At 40.5% G+C, this 24,651-nt stretch overlaps 1 protein-coding gene across 1 annotated transcript in view; it reads right to left on the bottom strand.

The window, feature by feature from the left end:
- Positions 1–20,305, bottom strand: part of LOC115781859 (cGMP-inhibited 3',5'-cyclic phosphodiesterase A-like) — a 69,007-nt gene extending 48,702 nt beyond the window's left edge. The window contains exon 1 of the mRNA XM_030731755.1: positions 18,756–20,305. Within this exon, the coding sequence (XP_030587615.1) occupies positions 18,756–19,670 (915 nt within the window). The 5' untranslated portion in view covers positions 19,671–20,305. The remainder of the gene's footprint in view (positions 1–18,755) is intronic.
- Positions 20,306–24,651: the final 4,346 nt, after the last annotated feature.

Here is a 24,651-nt window from a genome sequence, read left to right on the forward strand (position 1 = left end):
ATATATATATATCTATATCTCTCAATATATCTCTCTATATCTATACTATCCACGTTTTATATACTCTCTATATCTCTCTCTATCTATATATACTATATATACTATCTATATATACACCTGTATTCCACTTTATAATGGTTAAAATAAATAAATACTGACCACAAATGTGTCTTTGTAATGAAATTTCAAAGGACCTTTTTCTTGAAAAAGTTGTTACAAGTGACACAGATCAGCACTGAGCTTTAGCTGCTACTGACTAATTTCAAGAGGAGGATTCATTCAGGCCAATGAATGTTCTCTTTTTCTCTTTATGCCTCGAACATGATGTTACATGTGAGCTTTATCAAGCATCAATCTACCTTCCTCTGAAGTATCTGTATTTTTACTGTCCTTAATTTCCATGACGCAAGTTCACTTATTGCATTTGGGACAAGTACTCCATGTCATTTCTCTGCCACAAATGTGACTGGGCTCTGGCCAAAACCTGATATACTATACTCTGCATCATCACTAATTTGGTTACAATGATACCATATCTGAGATGATCTAATTAGAGGCTTACAAGGCCGGTAGCTCTCTCTACCTCTGTGTGTCATGGCAAATTGTGTGAATGTGTCTTATTTGTGCATCAATTAGTAAGCACACATATATGTGTTGATGCAGAATGAGCTTATGTAGACACGTGTGTGTGTGCGCATGTGTGTGCGCATGCAGTCCACCTGGCAGGCCAGTGGGCTTAATGAGTCTCACATTCATGCAGCATGCACAGCCACATCCACCGCCTGAGGCTCTGACCAGGTGCTCTGACACAACACATCTTCAAACAGCGTGAGCAGGAACCTCCCAGAGGACTGTGTCTCTCGTAATATCACCATGACCAGCAACATACCACCAAAAAGGAAGATTTTTACTTTAGATTTTTGCTCTAAAATCGTTAGCTAACTATAACTAACTTTTAGAAAGGTGTGAGGCTCTCCCAAACATTGCCTAAAGCAGGGAAGTTGAGTTACTTTTCAAATATAATTTACAAAGTGTAATCATCCATCCACCCATTTTCTTCTGCTTATCTAAATGGTAAAGTGTAATCATTTTGCATGTAATCTTGTTTCCTTCTACTGCATAAATACATCTAGCATATTGAATTATAGTATATAGGAAATGCACTCTAAAGTAGGTTACTTGTACCACTAATGCTAACCTGACTTTACAAAAAAAGCATGTAAGGTATGTAGAGAGTCACATTTCTATAATATTTTGATCAGTGCCAGTTTTCAGTTTGGAAATCTTTTTAAGTCCTAGTTGCTGTGCAGCCATGATATCGAGTACCATTTGAGAGAAACTACTGTAACTTATAGAATGACATTAATGTTACTTTCAACATCACCTGCTGTAGGTAAAAATTAAATATCTGCTCAGCTAAAAACAGTAAAATCATTCAGACTTTTTTACTTTACAAAACAACAATGACATAATCTCAATTATCAATTTGACTAGACTAAGCAATAACTTCCTCATATTCACCAGCTGCCTGTGCTATGAAATATTTACTTTATAAAATCCATGATGACATATACAGTACCAGTCAAAAACTTTTGACTGGTACTGTATATGTGAACACAGCTGAAACTACATATATTTTTAATATAGAAATATTCAAAACACTTTGCACACACACACACACATAGGAATTTAGACATTTAAAGCTGGAGTTAGCAGCATGGGTTTCCTGGCCAAAAGATACCCCACCCACCCAAAAAAAAAATATATATTTTTTTTTAAATTGTGGCCACTTTACTATATGAATGGAAACAGATGATTAAGCTACATATCAGTGAGAACTAATGTAACTTTTAGAACACAAAGTTAAAATTAATTCTGATTTTTTTTGGGTACTGAAAATCATGTTTTTTATTATAAGTTAGCATAAATGTGAATTATTAAAGACAGGGGTGAGCAATAGGAAGTATCCTGGCCTGACCTGGACTGGATCCATACTTGGTGCAGTCACCTGAGACTTAGCAACACAAATATATTGATGGACTGCAGCTGCAGCGTCTGAAGAGAAGGCCACCTCCTTACTTTACCTCCCAAAAAAAACCTCAGAACACTCATTCACTCTCCCACTCGCACGCACTTTTCTTGTTACTAAAGGCAAGAAGGTACACCTGCACTCAAGAGAGCCATTTCGGCATCCGTCACTTTAGGGTGGACCGGCAAGAATAACAGTGCTACTACTGATCAGAGTTCACTTTCCCCCACACCATTTACTCTTGATCCTCAGACTTCCTGAGAACAAATGACTAACTTTTTTTAAGGGATTATGATTCGAGGACTGGGGTTAGGGTTTTGTCCAAATGTTTGAGTTAGTGGGAGGGTTCATTTTCAGCCCACAGGCTTGCTGGCTGCTGCAATCTGCAGCATAGTCCTGCAGATATGAAAAACTTGGCCAGTGGGCTGCTGTTGGGGCACTGATACGGAGCACTAAAGGACCTTGAAGGGAACGTGTCTGTCCAACATGTCTCATCTCCCCTAATGTTTCCTCTCAGATGTGACCCTTGGATCCAGTTCCTTTCCAGCAGCTTATCACCATATGTAAAAGTCCCACACAGGTCCACTGAATCCCTCTCTAATGGGCTGCACAGATGCCACTGTCCTGGAACAGTTCCCCTTGTATGTGTGTCCCCCTGCCTTTCTCTGTGAAAACAGACTCTAACGTTCCACACATTCTCTTAAATATGTTTCACCACTGTCTGGAAACAATGAAAGATGCTGGGTGAGAAGTGGGGAGAAGAAAAAATGCAAAGGAAGAACTGTGGAAAATGACATGGTGGGAGAAAGGGAAACACATAAGGGGGAAAATTATACTGCTGTTTGGATAAGAGTTGTTGAGGGTAAGTAAAAAGGGAAGTATGTAAGCTAACAGCAGGTCAGTTGTGAAGGGAGGAGGAGAGGGAGTGAGTGAGGGTAGATTATTGACTTAATGGCAGAATCAAGGCTGTCAAGTGCTGCAGAGACACTGTTTGTATAGTTTGGACTGGATCTGCTAGAGCGTGCGATGTGATGATGGAAATCTTACACTCACTCAAAACAAGCCCACTGACCTTTTCATCCACCGGCCCCTGAATCAGAGTTTAACAGTCTGCCAATGTGGAAATAAATGGGTGCTTATTACATCTGTGGCAACACTGCACTCTGGCCCCCTTTATGCAGGTGTGCGAGTGTGTTATGAGTGCATGTGCACTGTGCGTAAAATGAAGGAGATAATTATCTTTATAAGCGTGTAACGTCGTTGGCTCTGGTCTCAGCTCACTGTCCGTCAGCAACCACAGGAAGCTAGTGAAGAATGTGAAAACCTCAGAAACTGAGTCTCTTCTTGAAGGTGACCAATCTTCATTACCACTGACATTTCTGAAATAATCAGCTCATCATAAACAGAATGAGCAACCTGTAGAGAAGCCACCATTTTGTCTGCTGGTCTGAATTCTGTGGATACAGTGAAAAGGCCTGATCAAACATCTGCCTGAAATACTATAGCCTCTGATGCTTCACCCGGGGGAAAAAAATAACAAAGAGGACACAGCTGCGAAAAACTGATCTGGATTAAAAACTTAACATTATCAAGGCTGCCCAGCCAAGCTTCTAATTGATATCAACAGGCACTGATGTTTGCCTTTCTTTTAAGCTCTAGGAAAAGCAAATTTTCCTCAGAAATTGGAAACTGACTGCCAGCTGCGGCATGCCAGAAAGTGAAGCAAGTGAGAAAGGCTCCATCTACATTATGGTGACGTATATGCAACATAGAGGATGTCCAAAATATTTGTCTAAAAATCCAAATATTTGCAAAGATTCCAGGATAAAGCCCTTGAACTGAGGTGTTTACAAAGACAATAAGACAGACTTGTTCATGTAGAAATCACAGACTGTTCTGCCACCTAGTTTCTCCAGCAAAGACTTGCTTGCACCTTTTCTATGCTGAAGTATGAACAAAAAAGAGCGCGTGAGTGAAAGAGACTAACTGTAGTATTAATAAACGTACTGTTTCCATTATTTGATTTAATCAGATTTGTTAAAATTAGCACAAACTACGTAGAAGATCGGCGACGCCACAAATCAGGATGTGTATGTCAGGTTTAGGGGGCGAAATCCAACTAGATGAAACTCCCGCTGAGGATTGAGTTCCGATTCAAAGAAACACCAATGAATGGAGAGAAAAAACTTGTGAAGCACAGAAATAAATAAACACAAACCCATAACAATTTTACTCCTGGATGGAAATGTGACATTAAAAGAGTCGTGAAATGATTGAATATATAGATATACTGTATACCTTCTACTGTAATGACAGGCTGATCAGATGCACAGCAGCATTTGAAGAGTTGTAATTAAAAATATGTAATTAATTTTTTTTCTATAAATATGACAGAATTCTGCTATTTTTAAATATGTGAAATGTCAATAAAATCACAAAAAACAAACATGTCTAATGTAAAATACCGTGGAAAAAAATGACCTGTGAATAAACATGATTTTTACTTTTTTTTTTTTAAAGAAAATAATTTTTTTTTTCCACATGAAAGGACTAATAATACAGTCACAAGTTTAACATTATTTCACAAATTTTAAAGAGAAAACTATTACATTCTATATATATCTAAAATCTGATACAATGAGGGTAAAATGACAGAAAAAATATCTGTAATTTTAAATTGATTTGTAAATTTGGATGGATTTTAAAAACTGATATGTTGTGTCATGATGGAAGTTTTCACCAGTAAAAATGATCGAGGGAAAAATTGCATAATTTTTATTATTCCATCCACTTTCTTCCACTTATCCAGGGCCAGGTCTCAGGGGCAGGAGCCCAAACAGAGAAACCTAGACCTCCGTCTCCCCAGTTACATCCTCCAGCTTATCCGGGGAAACACCGAGGCGTTCCCAAGCCAGCTGAGAGATATACTCTCCAGCGTATCCTGGGTCTACCTCGGGGCCTCCTCCCAGTAAGACATGCCCAGAACACCTCACCCAAGAGGTGCCCAGGAGGCATCCTAGTCAGATGCCCAAACCACCACAACTGGCTCCTTTCGATGTTAGTAGTAGCGGCTCTATGCTGAGCCCCTCCTGAATGACTGCACTCCTCACCCTATCTCTAAGGGAGAGGCCAGCCACCCTTCGGGGGAAGCTCATTTCCGCTGCTTGTGTCCATGATCTCATTCTTTTGGTCACTACCCAGAGCTCGTGACCATGAGGATAGAGGCCTAGAATGACCAGTAAATCAGCAGCTTCACTTTGACACTCAGCTGTACCACCCTAAACATGTCTGATCTTGGAAACTAAGCAGGATCAGGCATGGGTCGTACTTGGATGGGCGACCGCCTGAAAGTCTCAGGTGCTGTTTGGGGTGACTGTAGCTCAGGAGGTAGAGCAGGTCACCTATTAATCAGAAAGTTGATAGTTCAATCACTGGCTACTTCAGTTTGCCAAAATAATTTTGTTTTTTTACAGAACAGAAGATTTCCATTCTATTACATTATTTTTCTGGTACTCAAGCTGCTGGAATATTTCTGGGGGTTTTTTTACAGATTTTTTTAACAGTGTGGAGACTTGAGACCACAAAAACGGTCAGTAATGTAGTTTAGGAAATGGTCCAACAATACTTTTATGTTTTCTTTCTTCTTTTTTTTTTACATTGAGAAATGTTCATGTTCACTCTACTTTAGTCATTTTTTTTTATTTGAATCTGCTTTAACCTGCCCTGGTTTGGGTCGCTTACCCTGAGAAACAGGAACAAGGGATTTTTAGATTGTACAGGCACAGTGCCTTAAAGAAAGACCCCCAAACTCTTGGTCAACAGTGTCAACTTGTTCACTGAGTTCAGGTTACAGGACCTGACAGACGTAAGAATAATTTGACCCTGCTGTTATCAGCCTTGATGTAATTCTATCTTTTTGTGTAAAATGCTGTTTGTGAAACAAATTGCCACTCAGGGATAGTAAAGATTATTTGACCCAGCTTCAGTATAATAATATTGATTATAGATGTTTTCAAATGATTATCAAGCAAAAGTCAAGGAGGTACAGGTTTGGTTCTCCAGTGCATGTCAGCTTGAACAGTGCAGTCAATCTCCTGGAACAAGAACTGTGACAGAGTTGCATTTCAGTAAAAGGTGCAAACAGCAGAGGGATGAAGAGAGCCTACATATTTCACTGACAGACCAGAAAGAAAAGCTTTATGTAACATATGAAATCATGGCAGATGAGAAGAGGAGAAGATTGATGAAGCTGGTGGAGAGCTGAACATCCACCTTACATAACAAGAGCAGTGTAACTAAATGACATACTGTAGAATCTGTTTCTCCTGTCCCACCTGTTAGAAAAAAAACCCCACCAGATATGGCCTGAATGACTCACTAACTCGCTTCTGTCATTCTTTAACTCTTATGCCAATATCTAACAAGCAGACAATCACATCTGTTCACACCTCTGCACAGCCACAAACCCGAATGAGACCCACCTAAGTTTCCTGTGCCATTTATTCACTTTCTGTGGACATTTTAAATAAAAATAAAGGCAAATTAGAACGTGCGCATAAAGACTAGGTATTGATGTGTGTGTGTGTGTGTGTGTGTGTGTGTGTGTGTGTGTGTGTGTGTGTGTGTGTGTGTGTGTGTGTGTGTGTGTGTGTGTGTGTGTGTGTGTGTGTGCACACACACATGCGTGCAGGCTCATCTGTGCAACATCTGCTCAACCAGCCCAAGGCTCCTTGCCTCTTGAGAAGTGGGTCACGTTTCCTGATGACGTCAAAGGTCCTTCTGCCTCTCCAGTTTGTGGAGCTTTGCCAAAACCACCACATGCCTATCCTCATCCTTACAATGGAAATGCTAACCCTAAAGAATCATCAGCCAAACCTATCAGAATTTTTGAACGTTAATACTGAAGTGTGACTGACCACATGGGAAGAAAAAAAATGGAAAAAGGTGCAACATCACAGACAGATTATGTTGGCAAACTTTCTGAAGAGAAGAGAAGAGAAGAGAAGAGAAGAGAAGAGAAGAGAGAAGAGAAGAGAAGAGAAGAGAAGAGAAGAGAAGAGAAGAAGAGAAGAGAAGAGAAGAGAGAAGAGAAGAGAAGAGAGAAGAGAAGAGAAGAGAAGAGAAGAGAAGAGAAGAGAAGAGTGTGAGCGTGGATATGGAGATTTCATTCAAGCTGTCTAGCCCCAGAGGAGACGATGCAGGGAACAGAGAGAGTATGAATGGAACAGCAGCTAATGGAAAATATTCTGGAGAGAGAGAGAATGTGGAGAGAGAAATCTAAGGTGGCCCTTGGTATATAGCTATTTAAAAAAGGCCTAGTACTCCTATTTTAATCTCAGTCCCTTTGCTGTTGTGAGTCCCAGTTTAAACTTTCTCTCTTTACAACACACAGACATAAACTATACGACACAAATAAACACAAAACACGTTATCATATTTTGGTTTGTCTCATGCTCCGACGCAGGATCGTCTAGTAAAACATACATACATGGAAGAGCCTGCTGTTCATAGCGATAGACTGAGGCAGACTATAAACGGATGTCATCTACATAAAAGCACGTCAGCCTTTACATTGCTTAGTGTCTCCAAGCAATGCCGAGCAGTGCAGTAACAAATCAATGAGCTCTCGCCTAGTCAATCCGTAGGACTATTTGTGCATTTGTAGATTAGAAAGCAGTTACATTGTCCAGAAAAGATGCAGTGTGGGTGTGGAAGGGGAAACCACTTCATCATAACAATAGACGTAGGACAGTGCTGCTGCCTTTCTCTCACCCATTTTCTTACAACTGAGCTTTTAAATTAATAAGTGAGTAGTAAGTGAGCAGTTAAAGTCTCGTGAGTGTGAATGAAGCAAGGAAATGTCAAGTAGAGACAATATCTACTTAAAATAAATATTTAAATATGCATCATGCACACAATGAAGGAAAAGAAAAAATTCCTCTAAACTTTAGTGTCCCACATTAATAATGCACAAACTCTCACAAACATATAAATGAGGAATAGCAATAATAAAACTAGACAGACGACAATTCACACTAACTTTAACACTTTTAGAATCACCAGTTAATTTAAATCCACGCATGTCTTTGGATAGATTGACAGATGGATGGAAAACTTCTGAAAAATTAGCAATTTCTTTTTGCAGACTGTATTAAAAATTTTTTAACCAAAGTTGTCCAAAAATGGCTCTGCACTGTTAAATTAAATTAAAACAATTTTGGTATTAGCTCAGACACAGTGTGTCCATAAAAATCTAAATTATGGGTTGATTGAATAGATGAGAGGGTAGAGCAAATGCCACATGGGTAATGAGTCACCAGTCTGCTTGTTATTTCCTTACTCAGTTTCCTTACATTACCTGTCTCTCTCCAACAGCGCTATCAAAAAAAACAAACAAAAAAAGGCACAAAATGCTGCCAAAAATGTTCTTTCAAAAAAGCAGTAAACACCATTTACCATCATGCAGATTCAGCACAGGTATGTGTTGCACTTTTAATATCTGACTAATTGAAAGTGGCTGTGAAAAAAAAACGGCCCCTAAACCAAACCCATAGACTTTTGCCACTGCGAGGGGTGAAATGACCTGACAGACAGACAGATGTACAGACAGATTTTTTTCTCCAACATATTTAGAGAGTAAAACATAGCACTGAGCAGGGAACAGCTGAAGCCTTGTTGGCTGCAGGGGCAGACAGGCTCATGGTGAGCAAGTGAGGCAGTGAGCTGGACTGAAGGGGAGGGCTCCCCAGGCAGCGGTTACAATAACACATTTCCTCGCACCACACCGCTGAGCGAGCGAGAGACATAAAGCCTGCTGACTGAACCGGCTTTACATTCAGGTCTAAAAAGACTCCAAAGTCAGAGCTTGACCAAATTAAATAAAGTGAGATATGATACACATTTTATTAACCAGGCAACTCTGTCATTAAGTATATAAAGCTGAAACAGTTTTTAACAGAATGTAACTAAGAAAGTCTTCTCCACTTACTGCACTGTGCTCAAACTTTTAATCTACTTTCAATCTCAATTTTCCAATGCTTTATGCTTACACGCCAGACTATATCTCAGAGACATGAATTCTACACTTTATTCTATTAGATTCAAAGCCATAATTTTGCAGCTCAACACTGTGCATACAAATGTGCAGATAAACAAGGTTCAGCAAGACATAACGCAAGTACTTTTTCTATATTGAGGAATAGGAAACATTAATTCCTGGAGTAAAAATACCATTTAAACTAAAGCTAAATTTGTATAACTGTGAAGATGTACTTGCAGTATGAAAAGTTAAAGTACCGATAATACTGAACAAGTGGAGGTACTAGGCAAACTGAAGTGCATTAATGCATTTAAGAAGTTCTATAGTATATAGTTATATAGTTAGAATGCCCAAACTTCAAGCAAAAACATATATATTTGTTTTTAGACTCTACTAAAGTAGTTTTGCATGATTCACAGTTCAAAATAATTATATTTATTATATACTGGACCCTAATGGGAGCCCTCAGCTCATCCTCTGTTCACAAGATGTTTCAGCTCCTCTCCCCTTAAGCTGACTTTCTTCTAATTAGCTGCCGCTGGTAAACAGTGTAGCTAAAACTACTATATTAAGGATATCTGCTGTCAGTGAAATCATACAGAGCAAAAAATTGTCTTATGAAACTGAACATTCAGAGTAGTCTAAAGCCTCAAATATGGCTCACAGGGATCACTTGTACAAACACTGACCTCATTATTTGAAAATATGGCAATTTGTAATATACACAGACATATATATATATATATATATATATATATATATATATATATATATATATATATATATATATATATATATATATATATATATATATATATATATATATAAAATGAAAAGTATAATAGATCCACTAAAAACTTTATAAAATAAAATGAAAACAATCACAGTGCATTTTACGAATCTTTCTTAATGCCTTTGCTGCATTTGCTGCAAGTGCTGCATTTATTTTTAATCTCTTCAATCAACTTTATTCGCCATACAACTGTTTTGCACTTGCTTGATTCATATTACTAAAACATTAATGTGAAAGATTTTTTTTGATATTTGAAATGGTGCAGACTGATCTCATTTTTAGTACGTTTTTATTTTGTTTTTAAGATTAATAAAAAATGCATTGCAATTAAAAAGGCAATTGTTTTATGTCAAATCATAATAGTCAAAGTAAATGTGTCAGATAGAAGTAAAATATTTATGTTTGAATTTTAGTGCAACAGAAGCTTAATGAAAGCTATTTCTTTAGCCACTGGCATTTTGGAAACGGTACACAAAAGTTCTGTGAGGAAATGGAGGGGCTGTAATATTTAAGGGGGTAACTTATACTACATGTTCAATTTAAATTTACCAAAAAATCTGAACAGTTTCAATAGTCTGAACAGTTCAAACCATAAGAAACAAACCAGGCAGTGGATTCCTACATACAGTCATCCATCACTGAAAACCGCTTCTCTTGTCATGTTCTTGAAATATATAATCAATTAATAGCTGACTATGTTTGGATTTATTGGGCAGCCTCAGTCAGAGGGGTTCAAAATGTTCCTGCTCGTTAAATGAGTCATGGCAGCAGCAGCAGCAGCAACTGTGGCCTGCTCTGTTTCTAATGCAGAAACAATGACCACACTGGGCCTGGGGGATTCGCTCAGCTTCCCCTCTGAATGTGAGCACAGATGAAAGGGCCAGAGTTCAATTTTGGGGAGACTATTGTCTTAATGTGCAAAGGAAAAAAAGAAGAGAGAGAGAGTGTGGAAATTAACAGTTGTTTATTACATTTTTCACACTTTCTACTCACTGTCGCTATTTCAGTCTAGAACTACACTTCCACCTCCCTCTTATGAACACGCACACATACACACTTGAGCACACACCTCCTGGGAAAATGTGAGTGTCTATTCATTCGGCAGAGGCCAGCTGCACACCTGGTGACAGCCCGGGATGGTGGTGTTGGCTCAGGTCATAGTGTGCAGGGAGAGACAGGGAAAGGGCTGAGTAAATGGGCCCACAGGCCTGTCCTTCAGGCCATTCAAAGTGCACATTCCAATTCATATAGCAGCGGGGCAAGGTGTGGAATGTCTTCTGATGTAAGGGATTACTGTCTTAAAGGTGGGCTCCTCTTGTGATTGAAAGGCCCCTCAGACGATAAATAGAAATGAAAGCCTGAAGTATTGCATTCGCTTCCCTGAACCAATGTGCTGCCCTACTGCCCCCCCCCTTCCCACACACACACACACACACACACACACACACAGACACACACACACACACACACACACACACACACATTTTTACAATTTCAGATTTCAAGATTTAGGGAAAATTATCTCAATATTCCTATAAATACATTTTTGACAGATACCCTACTTTCATATGGATTGTGACTGAAAAGGCCTGAACGTGATATTAGCCTGAGCGCAACCCCCCAAGCAGCCTCGGCAAAAGGACCACAATGCCTAATCTTGAAAAAAAGATCCATAAAAATTCCACAACCATTGTTGGAACCTGGAAGCAGCAGTATTTTTCCTGGAATAATCCTTCACTAGATATTTCCTGTAGTGCCCCTGTAGTCTGGCACCATCTCTCAGGCATGCATTTAAGATAATAGTGATCAGTCACAACATTAAAACTACTGACAAGTGAACATGTTACTTTGACATGCCCACCCACCAAAATGTTGTTCTCACCCTGAGCATCTGCAGGATGTTGCTGCAGTAAGTCTGATCCCTCAGCGCTCCGCCCTGTAAGCCACAGGACCCACTGACACCCTCCTGGTGCCACAGGAATCACAGGACACCCCAGAAGGACCTATGTTCATGTTTCAGTGGGTCAGCGCTATGTTGTTGCTTTTTTAAAAATCGGTGTATGTACCTTATAGATCAATAAGAAGCTCTACAGTTGGCATCCTAATTGACCCAAGGACTTTAAGATCTTATAAAATCTCTATTTTTGTTTTTACCACCATCTGTGCTCTTTTTTTCTCGCTCTAAAATCACTTTTGGCTGCATGCTTGTATGAAGGGTGCTATCTAAATAAAGTTGAGCATTGTTTGCTTCTGTAGTTTCTTTGTTATTCAGCTAATTTTTTTCTTTAAGAGCAGTTTACCACATTTTCAAGCTCTGACTGTCTTCTATTTCTGCATTTGCCTGTCTTTAACTGCGCTTAGATCTTTATAGCAGGGACGGTGCTTACTGATCAATAGATACATGACTAAACAAGCCAGAGTTACCCATATGGGCTCTTTTTAAAGTTCCTAACCTGTTCTTAAAACTGCAGTGAAAAATTGAATTAAAAAAATATTTATATAATTATTACAACATGTTTATAATTCTCAAAATAAATTATCTACAGGAACATTGTTATGGTAATGATTCCAAAAGCTAGGTGTCATACTGGCTCCGTAGTTTTACAAACACTATTCAGTCCTATTGGTATGCACGATCATCCACTTCTTCACCACCACGTGCACACACTTTCTCTCTATCTTAGCCTACATTCACAGACACACACTCATGTACAAGCACAGACGCCCACATACTCTACTCATAAACACATTTGTGCCAGGAACATTCTGTTCACCTCCATTACAGAAATAGTCCATCTCTTATGGTAACACAGAAAACTTGAGTGACACAGTTTCGTTACTCAAGGAGAGACAGAAGACAAGAGTAATCGTCTATTGAGTTCTCTCACACACGCACACACACAAACCTATAATTCACTTCAGATTCTTCTCTTCTATTCCAATGTGAGGCAGTTACTGGGAACCTGAGGTGTTAATATGTGTGATGTGTATTAGAGCTGGAGGCCTGCGTCTGTCTAGCAGTTCCAGCTGCGTTGGGTTGCGTCTGTGGTTAGAGGCCCTCCATGTTTCTCAGAGCGGATTCAACCTCTCAGCCTACAGCAGCTGGCAGCCATCAAGCTGCTGGCACCACACACACACACATACACACACACACGCTCATACAGACGTCTGCAATTTCCATGGTAATCAGTACAGAACCAGAGCGTGGTTGTGCCAGGGTTAGGGAAGAGAGGGAAGGATATTCAATTCAGTCCTGGACCTCTGGTTTGGTTGGCTTAAATGATCAGAGATACAGGGAAAGAATTAGGATATGAGCTACTCTTGCTGCTGTAAATGACCGAAATGAAAGAATCGGACACAGATTAATCAAAGCTTGAGTGTTATTTTTGTTTTGGCCATTGTTGCGATCAATACTAATAACTTTTTTCTCACCCACTTAACTGCTGAGATCTAGGATCAAGGCAATGTCACTAAAAAGTGCTGGCATTAAAGAAGTGGTCAGATCCAGTTTTTAAAGGAATAGTTCTACATTTTGGGAAAAATGCTCATTCAAGATTTAGATGAGATGATTAGTATTGCTCGTTTTCATCTGCTTGCACACTAAGGTGAATTTGTTATTTCCTGGACACAAAAGTCACACTGAACTTCTCATGTAACATTCACGAAGAATTTTAATTTACATATTAGCCAAAATGTTGCACTAGTCTTTCAAGCAAACCCCTAGAATAGTAGATCTTCTGAATTAACGACAAAGGTCAGACACTAATATTAATACAGGTCGCCAAAGTGTCGCAGAGCTAACGCATACCATTCACACTTACGTTCACACATATGGCTAATTTAGAATCACCAATTAACCTAACTTAGTCTTTGGACATGCAAACTCCACACAGAAAGGCCCCAGACTGTGCCACCTTTAGAAAATATCAGTCATGAATCATTCTTAAAATAAATTAACCACGAATGCTTCAATTAAGACAGCACAGTGGTGTGGTGGTTAGCACTGTTACCTCATACCAAGAAGGTCTGGGTTTGAATCCACCTTGGCCCGGGCCTTTCTGTGTGGAGTTTGCATGTTCTCCCCGTGTTTGCATGGGCTTCCTCCAGGTACTCTGGTTTCCTCCCACAGTCCAAAGACATGCAGGTAGCGGGGTTAGGTTAATTGGGGTTGCCCATAGGTGTGAATGGTTGTCTATCTCTCTGTGTTAGCCCTGCAATAGGCTGGCGACCTCTGCAGGGCGTAACCCACCTCTTGCCCTATGACAGCTGGGATAGGCTCCAGCACCCCCTTAACAGGATAAGTGGAAGAGAATGGATGGATGGTTCAATTAAAAAATGATAAGCTGGTGGGGGGTACATTACTGAAAGAGAAAAGACAAAAAACACAGGTCTAGATTATCTGGTTAAACATTTGGTTTGCTCACATCTAAGGCAGTTGAACAATGTATTAATCACTTCACTGTGTGTAATGTCATCACGATCAATTGAAATGATCAGAAGACTATGGACAAAACTGTGGAAAAAAGACCCAAGGTTGTAATAATCCCCAAAGATCCTTTAAACACCTGGACTGGCAACTGCAAGACCAAAACCCTGTGTGATGTGGCTTCACGCTGGTTAGTCAACATGGTAGAGGTGACACATACAAATCTGGAGCATGCTAAAAGCTGCTACATTGCATCAGTAAAACGCAAGACTCTTCCACCATTCAGGGGGGTAAGAGTAAGCCTGCTGTTTTGCCTGGCTACTAAACAAAACCTCAAATGACCTACTTTCATTCCTACCCCAATTCCACTACCCCTTGCCTCCTCCTTTTCACACACGCACATTGCAGCTAATACACGGGGACTGAATGAGGATTGAAAGTGTGAAGTGGAACGCCCAATCACAAGACACGGAACCCCATGCTGATATCAGCTTCCTCTCCAAGTGCAGAAGGAGGCTTTAAGTGAGACCGTTTCTGACCCAGAGGCCACTCAAGTTTAAAAAAAAAGAAAAAGAAAAGAAAAGAAAAGTTAAAAAGCATCATATCCCGTGAGGCCATGAGTTTAGAATACAAACAAGCTGCTCAGGATGAGAGTGTGCAGTGGTAAATCACTGCCCTGCAGGCTATCAACAACCTCCTCTGTCCCAAACACAATTCAATTATGGACGGTGTAGTAAAAATAGAGTAAGAGGAAACCTTTACAAGAGCAACAGTAATTGTGTTTGGATCCCATTCCGCAGGAAGTCATTATCATAGATTTCAAGAATATCTTCATCATCCGAGTTAAGAAAGAATTTCCTCCTCTGGTTGGGATAATATTTGTGCTGGTGTCAGTGAGAGGACAAAGAGCAGAGCGCTATGGAAAGGGGCGGGGTTACTGAGAGAAGAGGGAGTGGCTTCAAATACCTTGTAAAGAGAACAGTACTTCACTCCCATCCCTGGCCAGATCAACTCTGCTCAAACTTTGCAGCTCAGGTAGGTGAAGTTAAAAATGCTGCCTGCTCAAAACAAAGCAGACCGCTTTCCTCTGCATCTGAGCACAGAAAGTTCTACGGTGGCGCTTATGTCTGCAGCAGGACAGCCTTGCACTCAAATTTCCTTACAAGCTGTGAAAAGTAATCCACACGAGTCCACGCCTTATTCTCCAGTTCAATATCCCCAGCTGGAATACAGAAGACTGGCTTGTCATTTTATATTAGCCCAAGATAAAGAACTAACCCACAGAGGCCCCCGCTAACTACTATCAGATCAGCTGATAATGACTTTCTTTTATTATGCCAAAGATTGGGAGGACGACCCCAGCATTGCAAAATGCATCTGTTTAGTGACCTGATAGATCTTGGCAGCCAATTTGTGTTCAAAAAAGGGAAAATTACAGTTTATTAAATGTGTTGTGCAAATTTAAACAGTGTCTCAAAACATGACTTTGGAAGAGCAGCAGCAGAGGCAGCGGGGGGGGGGGGGGGGGGGGGGGGGGGGGGGGGTTCAACACTGTAGCTGTGAGGTTTGTGATGAAGCAAAGAAACAGGGATTCCTCTTTGCTCTATTTATTTTCTGAATAAACTGCTTTTACACCGTGAATATTAATCTAAAGGGATTTTTTAAAAGTAAGACTCAAAGGTCTATGGGAGAAGCTTCCTGAGAAAAACAGAGTGAAGACTCAAATGTAACCCTCCATCCAGGATTACACTATTCTTCAAACACTTCACAGACACAGCACTAATGTAAACATCATCGGGTCAACACAGAGCAGATGCACTCCTTGTTACGCTGCTTCTTTAAAACATCATAACTCCACTGAGCGCAGCAAAAGGGCAAACTGTTAAAACATCAACCAACCTCTTTAGGTCACCTTAAAAAGAAGCTCCAAGAAAATGACAGCCCTGTTGCTGTTAAACAGTAAACCTGTATATTTTCACGTGATAGAGTCTGATCCCTCACATCTCTGTTCTCATCACCACATGGTGGTTGCTCTGTGGGCCCCAAAAAGTGTGACCCCCAGACCCCCAGGGATGCCAGAGCCCAGTGAGAGTAAGGTGAGGACTAGTGTGGATCAGCGCGAGCTTGTTTACATATTACAGACCACACAGACAAGACACAGTTAAGACAGCATATGCACACCATGTGTGGCTCAATTACACGCAGGCCATGACTGGTCAACTGCTAAGCAGAATCATCAGAGATGAAAGGGAATGGTGCATCTCTTGGTTTTTGTTGCAGAAGCTTTAATATATTGAGAATATATTGAGATTGACATTGTACAGTTGGTATCTGCAGCGCTGTTTTCATGTCCCACAACAAACAGCTGTAATTGAGACCATCTTTCAGCAGAGGGCTCCAGCTTGGCTGAGGTGACAGAGCAAGAGAGTCACAAATGTTGTCAATGTCTGTACTGTTTCATGAGATCTGTCCACTTTGTCAGCCGGTTCCATCCTGCTTTTGGCTAAGGTATGAGTACTGGAAAACAAAAAGATTATAAATCATAGCTTGTCTGTTTTTACTGCACTTTAAGTAACTGTCTTGAATCCAGTGTAGCCTGAATCCAAATCTAAGACCTTGTGTCCACCCTTTTTGTGTTCTTGATATTTGCTGTCTTTGCAAAGGTGAATTGCTGTGACTTACTGCAGTTTAGTTGTCAAATGTCTACAGTAATGTGTAGTTTTATTGCTTCTGTGTTACATGGAAAAAATAGAAATGTCATTTTTTTTTTACTTGTACTTTTACTGGGTTTCTCTTTTATTTTGAATGTATGGTCATGTGCATTGAAAACAAGAGCAATTATACAAAATATTTATTTCAGCATTGAGAAGTTATCAAGAACCATGCATAGCAACTGCTTTGTTTATGCATAAATAAATATAATCTATAAAAATGTCTTTTATTTGCAGGAATGCTTTTTAAAACATAGCAGAGTTTAAAATGACCTTGTCATTTTTATAGCTATACAGTAGCTAATCAGTTTTAACTTTACAGCATTCATCTTCAAGCTCAGGTGTCATTCAAAAGCAAAGATACGCCCTCACTCCATTAACTACTGCATGCAATAAAAAATAAATTAAAAAAATCTTTACAGACAAATGAACTTCAGCTGCAAAATCATTCCTAAATCTGAAAAGCGCAAAGTGTAAAATATCTAAGAGTCTTTTCACATCCAAATTGTGTGCCATATTTGTGTGTATGTAACCGCAAAGAAAAACAAACAAGCACACTACAACACTTACTAATCCTGAAAGCTCAGGGCATCTTTCAAGTGGCTGGGCATACAGTGCAGCCTCTCATCTCCCAACCTAACCGCACTCGCAGGTCACAGTGATAGCTCTGATGGCTCTAAAAGTCTGTTTCCCATTCACGTGCTCATCATGGGCATTGATTTTCCCTTAGAAGGGTTTTAGGAGTTGATATGAGTTAGTTTGAGTGAAGCCAACCTATCTGCTTTAACACAGGAATACATGTGTATCAGTATCACCAAAGATTTCAAAGTCAGTGCAAATCCATTCCAGGAATTTAAGTACAGCAAGCTCTGATAAATGGTGAGAAACAAGTGACATTAAAGACCAGGACAGAAATGCAGTGGCTCAGACATTATCTGGGGAAAATGTTTGACATAAAAAATTAGGGATGAGAGGGATCAGCTTCCCTTTCTCATCAGTACTTGGAGCACAGATTCAAAAATAGCAACAAAATGTCAGATTTGGTACTTTATTTTCAAATGACCAAAGCGAAAAACCATAGCTCTGTATTTCTTTCCCCCTAAAAGCATTACCCTGCTTTGAAGTGGGCATCATTTTCATTGAAAAATTAGAAAAATCAGATTTTATTTATTTATTTTGGTTTGTTTTTTTTGTTTGTTTGGTTTTTGGTTTGTTTGTTTGTTTGTTTGTTTTTTTTGGGGGGGGGTTGTTTTTGCAAAAGACATTAAACCAGTTTATGTAGGATATTTCTAATGAGACCATATCTAAACAGTGTAACTATGTAAATAAAGAAGAAAAATAAATGAATTCTTATCACATAATATGACAGAATATCAGTCCAAAGATGATTTGATCAAAAGATCAAAGCACATACAAGTAAACTGTAATCTCCACACTGCAAGGTAAAAAGAAGCACAACATGTAAACACATAATAATAATATTTTTGTTATTATATTATTAGAATTTCTGTTTTATAATGACTTCATTTTTCAAATTAGGATCCTGAACTCTTCATAACTTTGTTAAAATCCCCAGTTATAATAAAATAACACTAAAAAATTGTAGTCAGCTCCATAAAGGGCCAGTGGTCCATATTTTGTTGTCACTGCACTGTCTGTTCCCATCGTTTCTCCACTCATGAAAAACCCAAAATTTGTCATAGGAAGAAGGACAAAAACCAGAAATAGAAAAGTTCATTGGCACAGCAATTTCTTACCTGGTCTCTTTGGATGCATGGCAGAGAGGTCCGGCGATGTGACTTACTGTTGGACTGACTGTGTGCCATGTCTGAGGCTATCACAGAACTGGACCTCCTGCGCCTTTTAAATACAGGGATCTCTTCCCTGGCTTCAGTCACAGGGGTGCAGCCCTCCTTGTGTCTGCCTTGGTTAGGAAGGAGCTTGTCAGCATACCTCGCCAGCAGGATGCCCAGCACTCCAACCAGGTACGCTACGTATGGTCTCCAAGTGGCCCGCACTTTGTGCAGAGAGAAGAGTGAGATAGTCCTGACTATGTTGATGAAAACGATCACCGATATGCCCTGATTCAACCGTACTACCATGAGTGCGCCGGTGGCCACGCAGATGAGCACAACCACGGCCGCTGTCGTGAATGAAAACAGCTGCTCATCTGTCCCATCAAGAAGAGACCACGCCGCTACTTCGCCCAGGTGGCACAAGGTTAGGAGGGAGATGGCGGTCTGGATTAGAACCCCGCAACGGATTAAGTACACACCGACCCAAAAGAAGGCACATACAAGGGTGAACAATGGCGAAACCACACTCCAGCAAGTTTGCAACAGCTCTGCTGCGCAGCCTGAAACGAAGTGAAGGGGAGACGATGAATGCGAGAGTCTGTTGTCAGCGCTGTTGCTGGCATCAGCTTTCCAGTCTGCACATTTGACCAACAGAGCGAGAAAAACCGAAAGCGACCCTACACACACCGCATTCCGGAGTCTTTGGGAACTCCATATTTTTGTGAACATTAGTCTCACCCACGACTCATAGTGTCGGTCTCGGCACAGTGGAATGACACATGTTTTCACATAACCATTGCGATCCGGTGCGCTGAAGCTTCTTTCATAAGTGCTACTCTGCGCACCGGTACTGCAAGCTTCTGCAGGCATCGCCATCACTCATGGCAGATATGAAGTATGAGGAAGTCTATAATGCATCTATAATAATGTGGTCATGGGACAGGACATGAATGACAAAACAAGAATAATTTATTGTAAGCACAAAGGAAAGAGCACCGCGAATACGCACATATGTCTCTCCATTTACGCACGGAGATGCACTGCCAGAGAATGCTTTCTCTTTGTTTTTCCAGGTGCGGGATGAGGAACTGCTGCCCCAAACAACATTAAAGGAGCATGGACGACAGAATAACTCAGATGTTTTACAAATCTAGGGCACCGCTTCTTTGCACACACAAGTCCTGCTTTGCCTTCCTTTGTGGCGCGTCGTCTCTTTGACTTGTGCTGTCATTCTCGTTCTTTTGTATCTCCACGGCCCGTGCAGCAGCAGCAGGAGCAGTAGCAGTCATTGCAAAAGATCCGTCCGGTTCCGCGAACATTCAGCTTTAAACCATTTGTTTTTCCACTTTTCGGTTTCTCCTCAAATCACAGAGTTTCCCGTTACTTTCGAGGATAAGCTGCTGAGAAATCTAAGGTGCTCGAGTGAGAGTCCGCCAGATTGTTCCTCAGCGTTTTGCGTGTTTGTCACCAGCTCTTTAACCAGCCGTGAGTCTCAGCTCATTCACACCCCCGAGTTCCTACTTCACACAGGGAACAAGATATTGCAGCGGCAGTGAAACCCCTAAATCCTCCTTAGCCAGCCCAGCAGGCGTTGTCCTCATTAGATTTCACTTATGTTGAATTTTTTCTCTTGTAACATTTTAAATACTTATTGTGCAAGATATAAAAAATGAATATTTGGATAGATGTTTTTTTTTTTTTAAATAGCAGATGAAAGGGTGTTTGTATAAAATGGGGATGACCTATATTTCCTGGAGCTTCTCTCTGAGTGGAATAATTATGGTGTATTTAGGAACAAAAATTCAAAGCATGTTTGATTCCAGAGAGTAAATTTTCATTAGTGATTTTCTTATAGTATTTTTTTTTTAAACAAGCAAACTTCAGGGCTTCAAATTGCCTTGACATGAATTCATTTTTAATTGAGGCAATGTGCAGTTGCTGACGAGAGAAATGGAAGCTCTGCATACAAACTGTAGTACTGTGAAATTCCCAGAATAGTGCTGTGGTTGTCCTTCAGCTTGACTCCCCATTCCACCATGTCATTGAAATATTTATCCCATCATCCAACTGTAAGTGTCAGTGATGATATACAGTATTATGTAACAGTGAAAGGTCTGCATCAATGTTTCAGCACAGGAGAGCTTGTGGGTGTACAAATATGTGTGTCCACAGCTCAAGAGGCACGTGTGTTTCCTCACACGTCCGCGCTATAATCTAATGGGATTACACCCTTTCAAATAAAGTGGATGCACCATATGCAAATAGACATCCATAGCAAAGCAAGTACAGGTAATCTCATATTTGTTGCTGCACAAAGAAGCAGCCTCATGTTGGCTCTTTCTCAACCCTGACCCCCCCCCCCCCCCCCCCCCCCCCCTCTCTCTCTTTCTTTCACATTCGCACACACACTTGAGTACACGCTTTTAACCCTGAAGCTTTTTAAATATCCGCTCTTCTCATGAAGACAGAACACTGTCTTTTTGACAAGTTGTCTCTGTTAAGCCAAGGTCTTGCTTTCACACCCCAACGTCCTTCTCCTGCTCCTTCCCCCGATTAAGGCAGGTCAGCACAACTCTTTCCACCCCAATGGCATATACAGGGCCCTGTGTATGCCTTGTCAGCTGTGATTAGTGAGAAGCAGGGGAGGAGAAGACGCGCTAACAGGGAGTGATAGGAGCAGGAGGAGGCCAGGTCCTGTCCATCACCTCTCAGCACATGCTCGCTGAGTGCCAGACAGTCCTTTCAGAGCACTGTGTCACCACGCAGCTGCCGGCTTCAGATTTTTGGGGATTTTTGTTTTTCAGCTTATCAGAGCCCAAAGGTAAGTTTTCTTTGGGAGAGCTGAAACAATGTTGCTTTATTGGAATGGCTTATTTCGTAGGCGGTAGGAACAGAAACATTCCCTCTTCACAAACAGAAGATAAGCGCAAATCAAAAAGAGAGGAGAGCTGAAGTCAGCCAGAAAACAGGCTATACAGGCATTCGTTATATCGCTGTGTGTGGTAATGAAATGCAAGATTATTTTATTTTGTTATAGGCTGCAAAATAAGAGTAAATGGGCAGGTACGCCAGGTTGGGAATGCCTGGGACAACACCTGTGTTATCAAAATTTAAAGCTAACAGCTGCAATCATTTCCCCCAAAACCATCAATGGTCAGGAATATTCCTCAATGAAATGCATCACATTCTGGTTCAGACTGTTTTGTGGCAGATGAAGGTAAATCACTACAAACCTCAGCTGGAGTGCTGCATCTAGCATCTTACGACTATCTCTCCAAACGCTACTAGAGGCCATTCTGAATTACCCATAGGAATTTTAACAACTGGAGAATGCTCACCTAACTGTCTTACCGTATTTGGCAATGCCACGGTCCGTTGTAAAAGAGGAATCTTTTATGAGGGGCAATTCATCAGACATCTGGTTTTGATGTTGCATGGGGGTGCAGTCTTCAGAGGTGACCTTGTTTCCTGTGGGACTGCTGCAGAAAGATGCAGATGTATACGCTGGAAGTGTGAATATCCAAAGGCCAGCTTTTTTTTTTTTTTTAACCAGTAAACCACTTCACCCTGAAGCCTCTATCCACTTCATGAATCCACTATGAAAATGATCTGATGTCATATATCATGCCTCAGTTTAACTTCGGGCAGTTTGTGCTGTAAATAGCTTTCAAGTATACATCAACTGCAGATGTCTGTTTGAGTTTGTCAAAAATGTTAAAAAGATGTTTTTTGACATTGCACATCAAATGCAGCATAATGCAGAGTTGAAATACTAAAGAACAGAAAGAAAAAAAGAAGGGTGAGCATCTGAGTGGAGTGATGGAAACAAGTTTACATTGTGTTTGGCACTTGAGTGCAGAGAATGAGATCCATCACAGTGTGTTTACCAGCTCTCATGGGCAAAAGTTGGCTCGTGGCCAACTTTCCACTGAGGTGCTGCACCCATCTCTGCACACACACACACACACACACACACACACACACACACACAAATGCCACCACCATCACATACACAGACATGCACGTGCACACGCTCCCTGACACAGTCATTTATTTGCCCCCGTGTGTACCCACAGTTGCACGAGTTCTTGCAGAGCGTGGGCCTTCCAGACCGAGCAACCGGGGAATCAGCGAGCATCCTTTCTCTTTAGAAAGAAGCCTGTTTCATAACGAAACTGTAATTAGTCTGTGCTGGTTTCTACTACACAGAACAAAAACTTCATCAAGAGTAATACCAACTCCAGTCAAGCTTTCCAAGTCTATTCCAATTTTAACCAGAATATGTCCATAAGATATCTAGATACAATTTTATATATATATATATAAATGTTATATTGGTAACAGGCTGCAAGTAAGCAAGTACCTATGAATACAATTTAAATTGGTCTTTGCTAAGTTGTCTGTTATGAATATACAACACTGGTTTGACTACCTTGAATTATGCACCTTTTTTATGCTCAAATGATTCTTCACTCAGTGTTAAGTGGCTTAGCAAACAAAACTCATTCCTTTGAAAATGCTCAGGTACAAGGACTGTACTGAAAATGAGTGAAAAATAAGCTGATGTCCAAAGGAAAACTTTGCTTAAGACCACTTTAAAAAAAAAAAAAGGTTCACTGGAAGCAAGGGGGTAGCTTAAGACCTTTGCACAGTACTTTACTTTCCCACTTAGCTCACATAATTGCTTCTGGATCTTTTGACACTACAAGGATCACCTCCAGCTGTCCAGCTGAATAGATAAAACCTATTTTATCTTTGCATTTTATCTTTCTGTGGCATGTCTAGACAGCTAGCTGTCTGCTAGGCTAATTCAAATTGCTGAAGTGCACCTCTTGACTGTGTTTGTGGTGCAGGCGCCTTTTTGGAGAATTTTTGTCTGACAAATAATATGGCTTGTGACGTGGTTAACGGTGTAGAAAAACTGGGCTACTATTTTAATGAGTGAAATTTTAGTACCGTATTTTTCGGACTATAAGCCGCTACTTTTTTCCCACGTTTTGAACCATGCGGCTTATAGCCCGGTGCGGCGTTTCTGTGGATTTTTCTTTAACCACCAGGGGGCTCTTTAGCAGGATATGAATCATGGGACGTCAAAGTTGGAAATCAAAGAAGAAAGCGCCAACAAGTGCTAGCAGCAGGCACAAAAGAGATTTTTTTCAAACTCCCTCATCATGGAAACCACAAAAAGAACTTCCTATGATGCCGCTTTTAAGTTGAGGGCTATCGACCTGGCACTACAGGAGGGAAATAGAGCCGCTGCACGTAAGCTCGGCGTGAACGAATCAATGGTGAATTGACTTGTTATAACTCAAATTTGGGGTTGTCTGTCCCCCTCTGCTGAGTGCCGAGTAATTGTGGAAAACCGAGAGCGGCGGAGATACCAGCGGCTTATAGCCCGGTGCGGCTTATATATGTACGTTTCCAGTTTTTTCCAAAAAATTTGTAGGTGCGGCTTATAGTATGGTGCGCTCTATAGTCCGGAAAATACGGTATTTAATTTGTCTCTTGGCATTAGCAGGTATCTTTGTCTATGTGATATACTGATACATGCACCTACCTAATTGTTAGTGTTAGCTGATAAGTTAGCACTCAAGCCTCTTGTTCAAATATGTCTCCCATGGCATGTTTTTTGCTGTCCACCTATCCCACATGATACAGCCCTTAAAAGTACTATTTAGGGTTGCAACTATCAATTATTTTAGTAATCGAGTATTCTATCGAGTCAATTAATTGCGTAATCAAATAAGAAATACTTTTGTCTTATTAACAGTTCAACTGCATATTTACCGCAGATTTTTCACTGTCTGAAACAAACAGAAAAGTTCTCTTTTCTTCACTTGTTGATCAAGTAGTTGAT

The sequence above is a fragment of the Archocentrus centrarchus genome, chromosome 6 (assembly GCF_007364275.1).
Source record: "Archocentrus centrarchus isolate MPI-CPG fArcCen1 chromosome 6, fArcCen1, whole genome shotgun sequence".
NCBI classification, from domain to species: domain Eukaryota; kingdom Metazoa; phylum Chordata; class Actinopteri; order Cichliformes; family Cichlidae; genus Archocentrus; species Archocentrus centrarchus.